We start from the raw sequence: 19,577 nt of genomic DNA, 5'->3' as shown, positions 1-19,577 counted from the left end.
TACAATTAACTCAAACAAATTAGCAAGAAAAAAACAATCCCATCAAAAAGTGGTTTAAAGACATGAATAAACAGTTCTCAAAAGAAGATGTGCAATGGCCAACAAACATATGAAGACATATTCAACATCACCAATTGTCAGGGAAATGCAAATCAGAACCACAATGTGATACCACCTTACTCCTGCAAGAATGACCATTAAAACAAAAAAAATGATAGATGTTGGTGTGGATGTGGTGAACAGGGAACACTTCTGTATTTCTGGTGGGAATGTAAACTAGTACAGCCACTATGGAAAACAGTGTGGAGATTCATTTAAGAGCTAAAAGTAGAACTATCTTGATCCAGCAATCCCACTACAATCCCAGAGGAAAAGAAGTCATTATATGAAAAAGATACTTGCACAGACATGTTTATAGCAGCACAGTTCACAATGGCAAAAATGTAGAACCAGCCTTAATGCCCATCAATCAATGAGTGGACAAAGAAACTGTGCTATGTATGTATATGCTGGAATACTACTCAGCCATAAAAAGGAGTGGTTTCATGGCATTCGCAGTGACCTGAATGAGGCTGGAGACTGTTATTCTAAGTGAAGTAACTGAGTAATGGAAAACCAAACATCGTATGTTCTCACTTTTAAGTGGGAGCTAAGCTATGAGGATGCAAAGGCATAAGAGTGACACAGTGGACTTTGGGGCCTCGGGGGGAGAGGGTGGGGAGGGGATGAATCATAAAAGACTACAAATTGGGTGCAGTGTATACTCCTCAGGTGATGGGTGCACCAGAATCTCACAAATCACCACTAAATAACTTATGTAACCTAACACCACCGTTCCCCCAATAACCTATGGAAATAAAAAAAATGAAAAAAAATTTTAGATAATTTTTCACATCTCTGCTTTTATCATTTGAAGGAGTATTTAAGTTTAATTTTGCAGTTGAAGGTCATGTTTTCGACGTGTATATTTTGATATCATGTATTATAGCATGGATTGATTTTGTGTCAAAACACATGTAATTTATCACTAGTGTTTATATTTATACAAACTTTGTGTTTATACAAAAGGCTGTTCTATTTTATTTTTGCTTGGTTTCTGTAATAGTAGTTAACATTTTTTGAGCTTATGTTTGAAGCACTGTGCTGGGAATTTCAAATGTATTATGTCCTTGGAAGTTTTAAAAACTATCTAAGAAGATAGGTATTTTTATCCCCGTTGTACATAGGAAGAGACTCAATCAAGGAAGATAAGTGGTGGCTGTTTTAGTTACTGTTGCTGCATACCAAGCCATCTCAAACTTGGTGGCAAAGAACAACGGTTGTATTATGCCTGTGAGTCAAGAATTCAAATGGGGTATATCCCGAATGGCTTGTCTGGGGCCCTCAGCTGGAAAGATTCAATGCTGGGGTCTTTTGGAATAATAGGAAGTTTTTTTCACTCACGTGTCTGGTGCCTAGAAACCTTGAAGACTGGAACTGCCAGTTGGAGAGCCATTGTGTTAGCCTTTCCATTTGGGTTGACTTTCTTACAGTACGGGCATCTCAAGGTCATCGGACTTTTTATATGGCATTTCACAGCTCTTAAGTGCAAGCATTTCAGCACATGTGATGTTAGCTTTATTGCCCTTTACCAACTAGCATCTGTTGGTTACAAGTGAGTCATAAGCCACCAAGATTTAAGGGTTAGGGAACAGAGACCACCACTTCTTGGTGGGAGGAGTGTCAAGGTCACAGTTGTAGGATGAGAGATCTTCTTGCAGCCATCTAAGTCTGAATTTCAATCCTTGCAGTCTGTTTTTTCTTAATTTAAAATTTTTTTTTATTTCAATAGGTTTTTGGGGAACAGGTGGTGTTTGATTAGATGAGTACATTCTTTAGTGGTGATTTCTGAGATTTTGGTGCACCCGTCACCTGAGCAGCGCACACTGTATCCAATGTGTAGTCTTTTATCCCCCGCCACCCCCATTCTTTCCCCCCAAGGCCCCAAAGTCCTATGTATCATTCTTATACCTTTGCATCCTCATAGCTTAGCTCCCACATATGAGTGAGAACATACGATGATTGGTTTTCCATTCCTCAGTTACTTCACTTAGAATAATAGTCTCCAATTCCATCCATGTTGCTGTGAATGCCATTATTTTGTTCCTTTTGATGGCTGAGTAGTATTTCATGATATGTGTGTATATATATACACCACATTTTCTTTTTAAATCCACTTGTTGATTGATAGGCATTTGGGCTGGTTCTGTATTTTTGCAATTGCAGATTGTCATACAGTCTATTTTTGAGTTTTTTACCACTGTACTACTCTGCCTCCTAAGAATTCTTTAAGTAACCTTATCTCCTCAGTTGTTGCCAATGGGGATTCCAGGTATAGATAATACACAGCTGATGTTTCTCTCCCTTTGTTGTATCTATTCTAGTTTGGTCTACGTGTCTTCCATCACAACTAGTTTGGATCACTTCCAGTTCTTTGGTGCTTCCTTAAGTCTAATAAAAATTCTGGTCACTTCATGCTCTACTGCCTTCCTTTTCTCCCTCAAACAGCTTGTATTCTAGCACCCATTTTGTATTTTAGCTATACCTTCCATGAATAAATCATTTATTTTTAAGTCATTATAGTTTTACTTTTATTCAGCCTTTAATATCACATTGTTTTGGTCATTTCCTTTTTGGGGGGAGCATTTTTTTTATTCTTTCAAGCCCTTTCTATTTGCTCCTAGCAGTATTTTGTTCATATGTTAGTTATAGTACCCCTTACATTGTATTGTAGCCATCTGCTTATTGTTTTTTTCTTTAGATGTTTTACTGAAGAACAGGGATTTCTCATATGCAAGTTTGAATCTTTCCCTAGTAGTTAACACCATGGCTTACACATAGTGGCTGTTAGATGAATAACTTAGTAAAAGGTTGCCTACCTTTTATGAGATGGAAAACAATTAAAAATATTTTAAACAAGAAATAGATCTTTTTCTAGCTATATTGTGTGTAGTGCTGCTAAGTACATTTTGACAGTGAATAGTTTACTCTTTTTTAAATTTTCTTTTTCTTTTTTTTTTTGTTTTTGAGCTGTAGTCTCACTCTATTGCCCAGGGTGGAGAGCAGTGGCACCATCTCAGCTCACTGCAACCTCTGCTTCCCAGTTTCAGCTGATTCTCCTGCCTCAGCCTCCCATGTAGGTGGGACTACAGGCGTGCACCACCACACCTGGCTAATTTTTTTTTTTTTTTTAAAGTAGAGATGGGGTTTTACCATGTTGGCCAGGCTGGTCTCAAACTCCTGACCTCAGGTGATCTTTGGCCACCCAAAGCATTGGGATTATAGGCATGAGCCATTGCACCTGGCCTAAAAAATTGTTTTTAACCTGTTAGCACTCCTTAATATCCATATCAGAAGCTATACATTTTTAAAGTTGTTAAATATTAAGTAATTTCATGGAAATTGAGTAATCTTATTAGTAAGTGTAAATGTTTTTCTGAAGGGTTTGATTCATTAGGATGTATCTGTTTGAAGGAAGGTGTTTAGTGGAGCTTGACATCTGGGTTTTTAAAAGTAGGAAATTATATTTAAGCTAAGAATCACTGTTCAAGTAATAGGTTTAGCGATTTTCTGTGCCATTTAGGAAGTTATATTTATTTTCTTTTTTCTTTTTTTGAGACAGGGTCTCTCCTCTGTCACTTGGGCTGGAGTCCAGTGGCACAATCAGGCTCAGCCTGCCCAGTAACTGGGACTACAGGCACCAACCACCACATCCAGCTTACTTTCGTATTTTTCTTAGAGATGGGATTTCACCACGTTGCCCAGGCTGGTCTCAAACTTCTGATCAAGCAGTCTGCCTACCTTGGGCTGTCAAAGTGCTGGAATTACAGACCTCAACCACTGTGCCTGTCCAGGAAGTTGCATTCTTAGAATCATCAAATTTTTTTCAAATAAAACATTTCCAAATACTTCAAATAATATACAAATCAAGGCTGAGTAGTGTTTACAAGTGTGACATTCCAGAAGCTATGTACTTCTGGCTGTTAATACAGGATATATGGTTATCTCATATTTTCATGAAAAGTGCTTCATAGATTGCGATTGATTACAAGTTCTCATTGTAAATGTTGCAGAGTGCAGTTGATATATGATTAATCCCATATATGAATAATCCACTAAAATTTAATCCACTTGAAATGTATTTTCTTCATTGTGTTTTAAATTTTAAAGTGCTGATTTCACAGTGCTGGTTTTGTGGCCATTTGCTTTTGTAGCTTAATTTTCCCATAGGGTGATGATTTTCACTTAACAGAAGTTGTTTTTACTTTTGAATTGTGAACTTTTTCAGGTAGAAGAAGGCTGGTGGAGTGGAACCCTGAACAACAAGTTGGGATTGTTTCCCTCAAATTTTGTGAAAGAACTAGAGGTAACAGATGATGGTGAAATGCGTGAAGCCCAGGACGATTCAGGTGGACTATTTTTTAAAATTTTTAATTGATTTAAATAAATTTTCTATATCATCTAGTGTTTTATTTTGTATTTTTTGAAACTCTGTTCTTTCTTTTGAACTTTCAGTCAGCTTCAATTAGTCTACTTTAAAAAAGCAAATTATGATGGGGACCTAAACTGAATTAAATATCTGGTTCAATTATTTTTCTTTCTCTGATTTCTGCTTTAACCTTAAGTAAATCTTTAGTACCCTGAGTTTAAAATGATTCATCTTAGGTTATCTGATTTCTTCCTAGTAAAGATATATTCATATGCATTTTTGGCCTGCCGAGTTTGCAAATGGACTGTTGAATACTTTGGAAATTTTAGAAATAAGAAACAACCTTACTTTTGTTATTTTCTATATTCACATAATAGATTTTGTTTATTCTGGGCAGCCAAATGTCATTTAGTTATTTTGTGATGTTAGTTATTTAGAGACTCACCCACAAATTCTTCTTAATTTGCTCACCATTTAAGAGTATGATTGACAAAATTTTATCCCAAAGATGGATTTAAATTTTATTACTTTTAAGAATTGCTGTAGGAATTAGGAGAGTTTTGTTTTGTTTTCTAAAAGAGGTCTCGAATTTACAAGTGGAAATGTGGGGATAAGAATATGTTTTTCTTGATGGAAATGTATATGTACTGAGAATTTTCAGGGATTTACGTTAGGTAATATTATTTGACAGTTTTATGATTAGATAGATTTGTAGATACTAGGAGTAGACCATAACCTTAAGGTTGCCAGTATCATTGGTTTTTGTTTTTAGAACTGGATTAATGCAAACATATGAAAACTAAATATTAAAAATAATGAGGTGAATTTGTAAGATTGCTCAGACTGCTTATGTACTGAATACTTTTCATTGTGTCCCAGTGCTATATTTTATGTTTCAATCTATCTTTAGTTACAAGATCATATTAAGGTGTTAGTCTTCCATGATGGCAGAAACTATGTCGTAGTTGTCTTTGCTTAACTGTATTTTTTTCGTTTACAAAACAGGAATAATTTTTTTTTTAAACATGAAAGGGCTGTTTCGTGAATTGACAGGTAGTTTCTAAGCATAAATATGTTTGCAGCATCATAGATTGTTGTGAGCTGTCAGTTTTTTTTTCTTTCTTTTATCAGTACCTTCATTGTCTTACATATGGAAGAGTAAAAATTTTGAAATTAAGTAGGAAAACAAAGTTGGTATAGCAAATGGGTTTATAAACTCAGTGCGCTAGTGGTAACAGAATGCAATTTTTTTCCTTTTTTTTTTTGTTATACTTTAAGTTCTGGGATACATGTACTGAACGTGCAGGTTTATTACATAAATAGCTCTTATTATTACACGTGCCATGATGGTTTGCACCTATCAACCCGTCATCTACATTAGGTATTTCTCCTAATGCTATCCCTCCCCTTGCCTCCCACCCTCCGAACAGGCCCGTGTGTGATGTTCCCCTTCCTGTGCCCCTATGTTCTTATTGTTCAGCTCCCATTTATGAGTGAGAACATGTGGTGTTTTTCTATTCCTGAGAATGATGATTTCCAGCTTCATTAATGACCCTGCAAAGGACATGAACTCATTCTTTTTTTTTTTTTTGAGATGAAGTTTTACTCTTGTTGCTCAGGCTGGAGTGCAGTGATGCAGTCTCGGCTCACCACAACCTCTGCCTCCCGGCTTCAAGCGATTGTCCTGCCTCAGCCTCCCAAGCAGCTGGGGTACAGGCACGTGCCACCACGCCTGGCTAATTTTTTGTATTTTTAGTAGAGACGGGGTTTCTCCCTGTTGGTCAGGCTGGTATTGAACTCCCAACCTCAGGTGATCCGCCTGCCTTGGCCTCCCAAAGTGCTGAGATTACAGGCTGAGCCACTGCGCCCAGCTGAACTCATTCTTTTTTATGGCTGCATAGTATTCCGTGTGTATATGTGCCACATTTTCTTTGTCCAGTCTAACATTGATGGGCATTTGGGTTGGTTCCAAGTCTTTGCTATCGTAAATAAGTGCTGCAATAAACATGTGTGCATGTGTCTTTATAGTAGAATTATTTATAATCCTTTGGGTGTATACCCAGTAATGGGATTTCTAAGTCAAAGGGTATTTCTAGTTCTAGATCCTTGAGGAATCGCCACACTGTCTTCCATAATGGTTGAACTAATTTACACTCCCATGGACATTGTACAGGCGTTCACATTTCTTCACATCCTCTCCAGCATCTGTTGTTTCCTGAGTTTTTAATGATCGCCATTCTAACTGGCATGAGATGGTATCTCATTGTGGTTTTGATTTGCATTTCTTTGATAACCAGTGATGATGAGCTTTTTTTCATGTTTTTTGGCTGCATAAATGTCTTCTTTTGAAAAGTGTCTATTCATATCCTTTGCCCACCTTTTGATGGGTTTTTTTCTTGTAAATATGTTTTAAGTTCTTTGTAGATTCTGGATGTTAGCTCTTTGTTAGATGAATAGATTGCAGAAATTTTCTACCATTCTGTAGGTTGCGTGTTCACTCTGATGATAGTTACTTTTGCTGTGCAGAAGCTCTTTAGTTTAATTAGATCTCATTTGTCAATTTTGGCTTTTGTTACCATTGCTTGTGGTGTTTTAGACATGAAGTCTTTGCCCATGCCTATGTCCTGGTATTGCCTATGTTTTTTTCTAGAGTTTTTATGGCTTTAGGTCTTATGTTTAGATCTTTAATCCATCTTGAGTTAATTTTTGTATAAGGTATGAGGAAGGCATCCAGTTTCAGTTTTCTGTATATGTCTAACCAGTTTTTCCAGCAACATTTATTAAATAGGGAATCCTTTCCCCATTGCCTGTTTTTGTCAGGTTTGTCAAAGATCAGGTGGTTGTAGATGTGTGGTATTATTTCTGAGACCTCTGTCCTGTTCTGTTGGCCTGTATATCTGTTTTGGTACCAGACCATGCTGTTTTTGGTTCCTATAGTCTTGTAGTATAGTTTGAAGTCAGGTAGCATGATGTCTCCAGCTTTGTTCTTTTTGCTTAGGATTGTCGTGGCTATATGGGCTCTTTTTTGGTTCCATATAAAATTTAAAGTAGTTTTTGTGTAATTCTGTGAAGAAAGTCAATGGTAGCTTGATGGGAATAGCATCAAATCTATAAATTACTTTGGGCAGTGTGGCCATTTCCATGATATTGAATATTCCTATCCATTAGCATGGAATGTTTTTCCATTTGTTTGTGTCCTCTCTTATTTCCTTGAGCAGTGGTTTGTAGTTCTCCTTGAAGAGGTCCTTCACATCCCTTGTAAGTTGTATTCCTAGGTATTTTATTTCCTTTGCAGCCATTGTGAATGGGAGTTTGCTCATGATTTGGCTCTCTGTTTGTCTTTTATTGGTGTATAGGAATGCTTGTGATTTTTGCTCATTGATTTTGTATCCTGAGACTTTCCTGAAATTGCTTATCAGTTTAAGGAGATTTTAGGCTAAGATGATGGCATTTCCTAAATATACAATCATGTCATCTGCAAACAAAGATAATTTTACTTCCTCTCTTCCTATTTGAATATCCTTTCTTTCTCTTGCCTGATTACCCTGGTCAGAACTTCCAACACTATGTTGAATAGAGTGGTGAAAGAGGGCATCCTTGTCTTGTGCTGGTTTTCAAAGGGAATGTTTCCAGCTTTTGCTATTCAGTATGATGTTGGCTGTGGGTTTGTCATAAATAGCTCTTACTATTTTGAGATATGTTCCATCAATACTTAATTTGTTGAGTTTTTTAGCATGAAGCAGTGTTGAATTTTATCGAAAGCCTTTTCTGCGTATATTGAGATAATTATGTGGTTTTTGTCATTGATTCTGTTTAGGTGATGGATTATGTTTGTTGATTTGCATATGTTGAACCAGCCTTGCATCCCAGGGATGAAGCCGACTTAATCGTGGTGGATAAGCTGTTTAATGTGCTGCTGGATTCGGTTTGCCAGTATGTTTATTGAGGATTTTTGCATCGATGTTCATCAGGGATATTGGCCTGAAATTTTCTCTTTTTTGTTGTGTCCGTGCCAAGTTTTGGTATCAGGATGATGTTGGCATCATATAATGAGTTATGGAGGAGTCCTTTTTCTGTTGTTTGGAATAGTTTCAGAAGGAATGGTCCCTTTAAAATATACAATCTGATGAGTTTGACAGATGTATAAATCCATGAAAACATGTACAGAACATTTCCATCACCCCCAAAATATTGCTCATGCTTTTTGCAGGCCATTTCTTTTTCTGCCCTCAGTCCTAGGCAATCATAGATCTGGTTTGTCATTATGGATTAGTTTGCAATATTATATCATTTTGACATGTCTCCATCATTTTCTGTGAACTTCCTTACTCTGTGATAAAAGATACTCCAAGCTCATTTTGAACCTTCCCTATCCTAGTCATGGAATCAGCTATTTATCAAGGCAAACTTTTTGTTTTTTTTTACGAGAGGAATAGTGTTTCGACGTGTGGTCATTGCTACTGGGGTAATGCTTCTGAGCCTTCTTAGTAGATTAAGCTGGAAAATGCTTACACGCACATACAATCCCGTACCTCTACCCGTATGTCTTGATCATTCATCTGTTTATCCATCTTTACTGGTACCTCTAATTCCAATTTAATACCAGAAGGTATATTTTCATCTCTAATTATTTTATTTCTAAGCCCATTGACCATAGAAATATATGAAATGAGTAATTGAGTTTGCTTTACTTCTATTTATGTATGTATATATGTTTTTGAGACGGAGTCTCACTCTGTCGCCCAGACTGGAGTGCAGTGGCGTAATCTCGGCTCATTGCAAGCTCTGCCTTCTGGGTTCATGCCATTTTCCTGCCTCAGCCTCCCGAGTAGCTGGGACTACAGGTGCCCGCCACCATGCCCGACTAACATTTTTCTTTTTTTTGTATTTTTAGTAGAGATGGGGTTTCACCCGTGTTAGCCAGGATGGTCTCGATCTCCTGACCTTGAGATCTGCCCACCTCGGCCTCCCAAAGTGCTGGGATTACAGGCATGAGCCCCCATGCCTGGCCGAATTTGCTTTACTTCTAAGGAAATTTAATTTTTCTTCCAAGTTTTAGTTATCTACACATCGCAAGCTACAATTATATTGCCTGTGTTCATTTGCTTTTTAGTGTAAAAGCCATCTAACATTAATTAGGCTTGAAAGGATGAATGCTTAGAAAGCAATATTATAATTCATGGTTTATCAATAAATTGTGAGTATAGAAAAACCAACATGAATTTAGTTTCTAAAAGATTGATGTAGAAGAAACCTCTTGAATTTTAGAAAGTGACAGGAAAAAATGTTACTTTACATAGTCATAAAATACCAGTAATTGTTCTACAAAGTAGACAGTATATAACAGATCTAGTAATGAGAGCTAGGAATAGTGAGATTGTGAGGAGAAATTACTGGTATATAACAGATTTTCAGGTCAGAGTTTTCAGTTAATTATAGTAATAATTTTTAAGTTATAAAGTGAAGACATAAATTAGTTTGATGGCTCTTTGCCTTCCACCAACAGGTCTTGCTTAAGCAAAGACTTGGTTGTGTTGAAGATTCGGCTTCACCTGAACCCACTGCTGTGGTAGAAGTGGGCGTTGTTGCTGAAGATGTAATGGATGTTAATACTGCTACTGCTTTACAGGAGATTCCAAAGACTACCTTCATGCACAATAGCCTAGCAGTGGAATTTGTGAAGCTGGCCAAGCCTTAGACAAGTGGCAAGCTGATGTTTGTATGCTTGCATCCAACTGTGATGAACCTTTGTATGTCAAGTTGGTGGAGGCCCTTTGTGCTGAACACCAAATCAGCTTAATTAAGGTTGATGACAACAAGCAACTAGGGGAATGTGTAGGCCTCTCTGTAAAACTGACAGAGAGGGAAAACCCTATAAAGAAGTTGGTTGCGGTTGCGTAGTAGTTAAGGACTATGGCAAAGAATCTCAGGCCCAGTATGTCATCAAAGAGTCCTTCAAATGCAAGAAATGAACAAATAAAACTTTGTATCACATTTTAAAAATTGGTTTGATGAATAGTTTGAACTCTGCTATAATTTTTAGAATAAACATGCGACCAAAGGAAGAAGTAGAAGCTATTTTAACAAGTGAACATTTCTTAACCTTTGTATTTATTCAGTTCTGATTTTCTGAGCGTATGTAATCCCTCCGTAGTCCAGAGGTGCAAGGGTCACATCTCTAGGGGGAGGACAAATGTGAAGTAAGTATACTTATAGAATAAAATGACTTGAGTTACTTTAGGTAGGTATCAAAAATGTTGGAGGAAGATATTTCTAAATGTAATATTTAGAAATTTTTTTGCCACTTCATTTTGCTTAATATGCAAATTTTCATCTCAGAAATGTCACAGGAAACATTAGAAAATATAATCGGCAACTCTTTAATCCTAGAAGAGGCAGGGAAAAAGGAGGATGGCTCTTAAAGCTTCTGTCCAAAATTGACATGTTATTTCCACTAACATTGTATTTGGTGGTTATGGTCATGCATGTGTTGGTGCAGCAGGGTGGGGATATGTAATTTTCTTACAAGGAGGGGCACCAAACGTTTGTGTACAATATTATGCTCTACCGTATATTCATTGCAGATTGCCTTTAAAGAGTCCTTTTCTTTAAAGCTCATTAGCCTTTCAAAGGAGTTCAAATTTACTCTTACATTAGTTTGCAGCTCTCTGTAAGTGCTACATACTATACGTCCTACAAAGTAATGAAAAAAGCCTGAGGTCAATGGCTACTTAATATGACTTGGGATGCCCAGTTGCCTCTTATTTTTAAGTGTTCTTCTACTAGTTCTTTTCTCTTTAACTTAGCAATAAACTGGTAAAGATTCTAAATTTTTCTAAGGCTCTTTAATGAATTAAATGAAAATATTAATGAAAATAGTTCCAGTTGTTTAGTTGTAGTTGTTTTAATAGTTTCAGTTTTCTTTAGTGCAGATACTGATTGTATTGAAAGAGAAAAATCATTGAGGTAGGAATCAGTGGAGAAGGAATCAAAGTAACTAGATGTACTTTCACTATTTTATATTACATTTATTTGAGAGTACTCAATAATTCTGAAGTCAGAACTTATGTGTAAGTGTGTGTAAAAACCATTAGAGAACGTACATAAGTACCAAAACCACCTGGCTTAAATTTAAATGGGGCATTCATCAATTAGCAAACTGTCTCCTGAGTTACTTCTGATGCACGTTAGTATTTCTTTAGAGTTCACAGGTATTGGATCTTTTGATATCTACTTTTAACATTAAAATTTGGTGTAAATTAAAATTTGGTGTAAATTAAAGCATATGAGTGAAATGATCTTTTTGATGCCATATAAAACTGAGCCCTTAAAATATTTCCAATTTAAAGTTTGTATAGGACCACCAGAACAAGAGATCTAATTTATATTTGAGTTTAGTTCATTACTTTTATGATTATAAAATACTTTGAACATTTTCTTATGCTGTTCAGCTTGATTTGGATTTTAGTAACTGTGCAGAATTTTGTATGTTAGAAATATCCTTCCTTCTTTGTTTAACCCTTTTACAATAACTGTTCATTCTAAATGTGGAGCTTTGTGATTATGGGGTGGAAAGTCCGTGGTTGAAGTACACTATAATTTTTTTTTTCCTTCCCCAACTCTAAATTTTAGGCAAGTTTCTGCATATTGTTGTGAATGCTAGGAAGTGAGCATTATATAAGGAGTAACTACTTAAAATTTTCCTGTGTCCTAACAAAGTGTAACAGCCTCTGTCCATAATTGGTATTTTGACAGTCTTTTTGTCAGTAAAATAATTATGTTCCTCGTAGCTGTTAGAAAAATTATAGTAGAATGTACTTATAAGTGTTATTTTTTTTGCTTTCAGTATTGGAATGTCATATCCACTATATTTGATTATATCACATAGTTTCTCCTCACAGTCTTCTAAATTTAATAGGGTTCTCTTCCTCCTCCCTCCCCTTCCCCTTTTCCTCCTTTCTCTCCTATGTAATAATGGGATAATGTTCTTGGTTTGGCCAGTTAAACTCTGTTACTGCTAAGCAGATAGTTCTGACTCTAAATAATATATAGACAATATTAAGTCTTCACAGATAATTTATTTTTAGATCCTCAGTTTTCATTGAAGAACTGTAAGATAAAAGGTTAAGAATGCCACCATTATGTTTTCTGTCGGAATGTGGTGAATTAATCATCTATTCTGTTACTGAGTGGTTTCTATATATAAAGGTCCTTTTAGCATTCAGTCTCAGGGAAAGTATTGCTTCTCTAGGAAAGTGTTATGTTTTGGTTTTGTAATGTCTCCTTTTTAATTTTGTCAAATATACTAAACCCTTCTTATTTAGAGTGTCTTTTTGTCAACATGCAGATTACACTTATTTGCCAAATAGGAATGTGTTTTCAAATTTTCCCCTTATTTTATGAAGTCAGTGACTATATATACTTGTCTTTTCCACCCTTTTCTAAAAGTCTTCCACATTAAACCTCTTTCAGAATCTCCATTTCGATGTCTAATAGGTATCTTAAACCTAAGTTGCCCAAAATTGATCCTCTGCCTTTTTTTTCTGTACCATGTAATCTTCCCCATCTGAGTTAAGGACAAGTTCATCGTTTTTTTTACTGAGGCCAAAATTCTTAGTTTTCTCTTGTACTCTTCTTTTTAACCTCGCACCCTACCATGATTCATTGACAGATTTTGTCAAAAAATGTTTAGAATCTATTTTCTTTTTACCACCTTCACTGCCACTATCCTAGTATAAGTTATCTTTTGCTGTATAATTACCATAGCCTATATACCATTACCTACTTAATAGTCTGGTAGCCAGTAGTGATCACCCTCCAGTTGCTTTGCATTTCACTTAGACTAAAAGCCAACATCTTTTAAAATGGCTACAAATCCCTCTATGATCTGGCATCCCCATATCCCTCCCTCCACCTTTCTTACCTCATCTCTTATTTAACTTTTCCCTTTGTTTACGTTGATCACCTTAGGTTTCTTAAGGATTTTAGAAACATTCCTCTCTCACAGCCTTTGTGCTTGTTGTATACCTTTGTGTGGAATGCTCTTCTTCAAGATATCCTAATGGCTACTTGTCTGATTCAGGATTCTCTCAGAAATCACCTTATCATTGAGGCCCTTACTGACAGCTCTGTATAAAACAGCAGAAAGTCCTCATTATCTACTTTTTAATTCTCTTCTCTCTTTTTTGTAATGTTTCAGAGAAGAATTTGTTGCTATTGCTTATTAAGCTTATTGTCTGTCTACCTGCTCATTAGAACATATATATTTTTATTTATATTTGTTTACCCATTGTCTGTAACGGTGTCTGATATGTTGACACTCAGTGAAACAATGACTAGTATTTTGTGGTATATATAGAACTTTTCAAACACTTTTGTCAAGTGAAATCCTCTTCCCTTTTTTTTTTGCTTTAAGTTCTGGGATACATATGCAGGACGTGCAGATTTCTTACATAGGTATAAGTGTGCCATGGTGGTTTGCTGCACCTATCGACCCGTCCTCTGAGTTCCCTTCCCCTGCTCCTCACCCCTCAACAGGTCCTGGTGTGTGTTTCCCTCCCTGTGTCCATGTATTCTCATTGTTCCGCTCCCACTTACAAGTGAAAACATGCAGTGTTTGGTTTTCTGTTCCTCTGTTAGTTTGCTGAGAATGATGGCTTCCAGCTTCATCCGTGTTCCTGCGGAGGATGTGATCTCATTCCTTTTTGTGGCTGCATAGTATTCCACAGTGTATATGTACCACATTTTCTTTATCCAGCCTATTATTGATGGGCATTTGGGTTGGTTCCATGACTTTGCTATTGTAAATAGTGCTGCTATAAACATATGCATGCATGTGTCTTTATAGTAGAATAAATCCTCTTAAGAGGATTAATGTCACTCCCATTTTAAGGGTCAAGAAATGGAAACTCCTGAGATTATTTACTGAGTGGTAAAATCATCATTAGAGTTTGGTTTTTATGATTTCCCAGTTTTTTTTTTTTTTAAGCTTTACTGTGCTATTTAACGTGAGATTATGGAAATTTGGTGGTTTTTCACTATTGTAGTCCATTTGTTTGCTGCTGTCTTGACCTAATTTTCTTTTAGGTATGCTTGTAGAACTATCTTTTCATGTACTTTCAGCTCTTTGAGTGTTATGAGTAGTAATATATGGGTATACTAGCATTTCTTATGAAGACAGTGTATTGCAAAATCTAAAATTTAAAAGTCAAAGCTGGTAAAGGGAAATTCTAAATATAAATACAACAGTTTAGTTAATTCAGCATTCATATATTTATTCGTTCAATTTATTGAGTGCCTTTTGTTAAGCATATTGTACAAGGTCCTGGGAATACAGTGATCAGCAACATAGGCGTTATTTCCCCCCGTGTTCGAAGCTTTTGTTCCACTGGGAAAGAAAAGATGGTTTAAAAAAGTGATTGTAATTTAGCAGGAGAAATATTTGTTACAGGAAAGGGTGCAATAAATGTATATAAGAGGGCTAGTCCAGACTTGGCAGGCTGTGAAGGAATGCACCCTAGGAGAAGTCATAGATTGAGATCCCACAATGGCTAGGAAATTTCTAAGCAAGTTTGTGGCAGAGGGTGAGGAAAATCATAGCATTTGCAAGATCCTGAAAGAGATTTAATTCAGAGGCATTATAGAGTATATAAATAGATGTGGTGAATGTTGAGCCTGGAGAATTTATTGGGTCAGGCGTAAGAAAACATTACAAAAGCGTTAATCAAATCACAGAGAAGCTGTAGAGTGAAATGATGAGATTGTTTTTCAGATAAATTGGTTGCAGTATGGAGGGGGAATTGCAATGTGGAGAGTAGACTGGAGAAGAGACTGGTCTGCTAACACCAGTTGAGAATGTTTTGATAATGAGGTAGAATTAGCCTAAACTAGAGCAATGCTATGGGGATGGAGAGACTTGTGTAGAATAGGAGCTATATAAGTGATAGCACGAAGAACAGGACCTAGTGATAATGTTATTTAGGGGATGACCAAAAAAGAGGAGCCAACTGCTACCAGGTTTTTGGCTTTGTAAGGTGGAGATGTCATTTTCAGAGATAGGTTATTGGGAGATGATGATGTATCATTAAAATAGATGCCTAATTATTGAAAATAGGCAGTCCTAATTGGTAGGTTAGTTATTTTTGGATCATTGAAAATTACCAACTTTTACTACCATGTTGGCTATTCACTTTTGGAGATGTTAAATTTGAGGCTTGTAGGGATGTGAGAGCATCCAAATGAAAGATATTTGGTAGTCAGTTGTCTGTTGATCTGAATCCTTAGAAAAATTCCGGTGTCTGTGCAAAACTGGGGCTTGATAGTACTTTAGGTGGTGTAAGAAACGATGGGTAGGCCAGGCGTGGTGGCTCACACCTGCAGTCCCAGCCCTTTGGGAGGCCAAGGTGGGTGGATCACGAGGTCAGGAGTTTGAGGCCAGCCTGGCCCACATGGTGAAACCCCGTCTCTACTAAAAAAATACAAAAGAATTAGCTAGGTGTTGTGGTGGCGGGCACTTGTAATCACAGCTACTTGGGAGGCTGAGGCAGGAGAATTGCTTGAACCCAGGAGGCAGAGGTTGCAGTGAGCCGAGTTTGTGTCATTGCACTCCAGCCTGGGTGACAGAGTGAGACTCCATCTCAAAAAAATAAAATATGATAAAAAAAAAAAAAAACAACGATGAGTTTAGATTAGATAACCTAGGGAGAATATACAGAGTGAAAAAAACTAAAGACCCTGGGATGGAATCCTGTGTAGTGACATTTAAGAAATGGACTGAGGAAGATTAACTGAAAAGAAGACCTAGAAAGCACAGAAGGAGAGAGCCAGAAAGAAACCTATTAATGTGTGGTAGTCAGTCAAGGGAGGAGAGTTATTCAGGGAGGCAGGGCCAGTAGTGTCAAATACTACTTGGGAGGTGAAGTAAAAGAGATCATGAAGGACCTAAACAACAGCAGTTGTGAGGTGATTAGGGCAGAAGCCGAATTGAAGAAGAAAGGAGGTTAGGCAGTGGAGAGAGTAAGTATAAGGCAGTTGCAGCAGTTGATGGCAACATATATTCGATAATATTTTTGTTCTTTTTCTTAAAAAGGAAAAGTGTTGATCATCTTGATATCCTAATGGCTGACAAGTAGAAGGGGAACAGTTGAAGATGGAAACTCAGAAGAAGTGTAGTTACAGCACAATAGGATTTATCCAGAAAGTGGAGGAAATGGGTTTCACATTATGGCTCTTATGATTAGTCTCAATTTATTGGAGATAGATCAGAGTTAGTAAGCTTAATGGTAGGAAGCTGAGGAAGATATTTCTGACTTTTGATGTCTTCTATAGAAAAGGAGTAATGTTATGAATAAGTTGCTAAGTGGTGAGGCCAGAATTTTGAGGAGATGAAGGGGTTCCAGCAGGGATTCTTAAATGTTTGTGCCATTTATCCCTGTAGGCTTTACTGGGCAACTACATGGATGCATCACACAAAACATTTAAGAAACCCTGATGGATTGTTCTTCAAGAGTTCTAGTCTCTTACAGGTAGAAAAAAATTCGTTTTCTTAGGAGGAGTCAGCTGAAGTTTTATTTGATTATTCAGGTTCTGGAATAGAAGAAAGTGCTCGTTTCTAATGGGACACAGGATCCTGGGGAAATGGTTGTATACCTCGTGTACCAAAGATAGTAGATGGAAATTTGTTGGTCTGCAGCCTAGTCACTAGGAGTCAAGGTGTTACACAGTTTACCTTGAGGTCTGTACTCACGTATTAGTATTCACCTTATACTCCTCCTGGTGAGCAGCTTTGCAAGGAAACTTGTTATGGAGTTTTGATGCCCTTACTGGTAGTACGTTATGGATCTTTCTGAGTTATTGTTAACAGCCAGACATTCTTTCTATGTGTACTTTTTAGGAACTATGCAATATTGATTGATTTTAAGTCCTATTAAAACACCCACACCCACCCCTGCATGATCGACTTGCAAAATCCTTGAGAATAATAGTGAATGATGACTTTAATGGTAAACTTGGATTGATTCTATTAAATGCTTTTTATTTTCATCAAGTTTCTTTTTTTTAATTTTTTTAGCTTTCAGTTCAGTTCGCATGTGGTTTCTTGTTTTTGTTTTTCTCCAAACAAGTAATTGCATTTTGCAGTTCTTTTAAGTCACTTTATATGAAGATACAAACCATCAAGTAGCTTTTGCTATAGAGATTTAATGAGGAAGGAGGAGGGAGGGTTTAGGCTCAATAGACAGATGTGCTGTTTGTTTTATGACTGATAGCGATACACATAAAATGCAGATGTTTTTCTTCAGACATAGCAATTCAAGGACAATCGGATGGGTAAAGTATATGGGTATTAAAATGTTACAAGTACCATATAGATAAGGTTATTGTTTTGTCTCATTATGGCACCTCCTGTATGCCCTTTTTCCTCCTCCTTTTGCCTTTCTCCTTATCCTCTTTCTTCTTTCCAGTGGCTGTTTTCCCTTTTATATTTTCCTCCTTCTTTGTGATCAATGCTCTCACTTACTTATGGTTCTCAGTGATACAGCTTTTAAACTTTTAAAAAATAATAGACACTGAGCTGGGCACTGTTTAAAGAACTTTACAGGAATAAATTAGTTTATTTCTCATAGCAATCCTGTGAAGTTCCCCATTTTACAGATGAAGAGACTGGGCAAATATAATGGAAGGGGCAAGATATGAATCGAGAAGGTGTGACCCTGGAGTTCATATACTTTACCACTACATCATGTTGCCTTGCAACCATTGATTTAATAGCAAACTGCCTTGCAACCATTGATTTAATAGCAAACGTGGTAGTAAAATCGGGTATTTTTCATTTAGCCAAAAATAGCCTATCCATTAGAACTGGATATTTTTGATATCTAGCCATCTATTTTAATGATATATATTTTAATAACTCTAATAAAGGTTACAGTCACTAAATCCAAACCCCCTTCCCTGCCTTTTTTTCTGTTTGTTTTATAGCCTTAATCAAATAAACTGTGGAAGTTATGCCTTAGAATAATCCCCTAAAGTTGTCTCTATCAATATATGATTTATTAATACCATGGATAGTTTCATTTTAAAAATGCCTTTTAGATATGCACCTCATGTACTAATCTGTACCAGAATATTGCTTTGTCCAACAGGCTAGTTATTGGAGGTATATATTAAACTATATAGAATACACTTCTGGCAGTGCGGTAGCAGGACAGTGTGGAATTCACTTTTCCACCATACAAGACCGAGAATTGGAGAAAATATAGGAAGCAAATTTTTCCAAAAAGTAGACTGCACAGGACTGATATTCCTGAGAAAAGGAGAAAAAACAAGGAGGAAGGAGAGCTCTACCATTGTCCTAGGTTTCTACCAGGAGCTAATTTCTGAACTGCATTACAAGGAAAGGGGACCTAACTACAGCAGAAGGCTATGGTTTTGTTGAGGATTGATCAAAATTCAGGGAAACAAAGGCAGTTAGAATTTTGTATTGCTGAACACCTGAAGTGAGAGCTGTATGTAGAGAGAGCACCAGAACTGTTCTTGGGTGTTGATTTGAGGGTTTAGCTGAGCACCAATCTGTGAATGCGTACAGTGAAACCCCGGAGACTGAACATGAGCAACTTATGAAGAAAGAGCAATTACTAGGGGTTAGTATGAGCAATTTCTGGGATGCTTATACAAGGCCAAGAATTGAGTTCTTTCTCTCTAGATTTCAGAGATTTTATTGACTACGTGGACAATTCCGTAGAGAGGTGAAGTGGGGCTAAATTAGCCTTAGAATGAAGGGTGCTCTAATCCTACCCTAAAAAAGCTTCACACTAATGTGCAAATAACTTACCTGTTTGCCAGAAAAAAAAATTTAAAATTTGCTAGCGCTCTTTGAAGTAGAACTTCTCAACCTTGTCACTGATGATGTTTTGGGCTGGATAACTATTTATTTTCAGGTGCTCTCTGGTACGTACAGGATATTAAGAAACATTCCTGATTTCTATTCACTAGATGTCAGTAACACTCCCCCATTGTAATAACCAAACATGTCTCCAGTTATTGCCTCATGTCTTTTGGGAGGCAGAATCCATCCTGATTGGAAATTACTGTTGTAAATGATTACTATAAA

The 19,577-nt window shown here is 36.7% G+C and overlaps 1 protein-coding gene across 1 annotated transcript in view; it reads left to right on the top strand.

The window, feature by feature from the left end:
• Window positions 1-19,577, top strand: part of CD2AP (CD2-associated protein) — a 158,328-nt gene that overhangs the window by 77,301 nt on the left and 61,450 nt on the right. Inside the window, exon 5 of the mRNA XM_011960437.1 lies at window positions 4,328-4,448. Coding sequence (XP_011815827.1) covers window positions 4,328-4,448 — 121 coding nt within the window. The remainder of the gene's footprint in view (window positions 1-4,327; window positions 4,449-19,577) is intronic.

The sequence above is a fragment of the Colobus angolensis genome, unplaced genomic scaffold (assembly GCF_000951035.1).
Source record: "Colobus angolensis palliatus isolate OR3802 unplaced genomic scaffold, Cang.pa_1.0 Scaffold51, whole genome shotgun sequence".
NCBI lineage: Eukaryota > Metazoa > Chordata > Mammalia > Primates > Cercopithecidae > Colobus > Colobus angolensis.
This window is presented reverse-complemented; position numbering and strand designations above follow the sequence as displayed.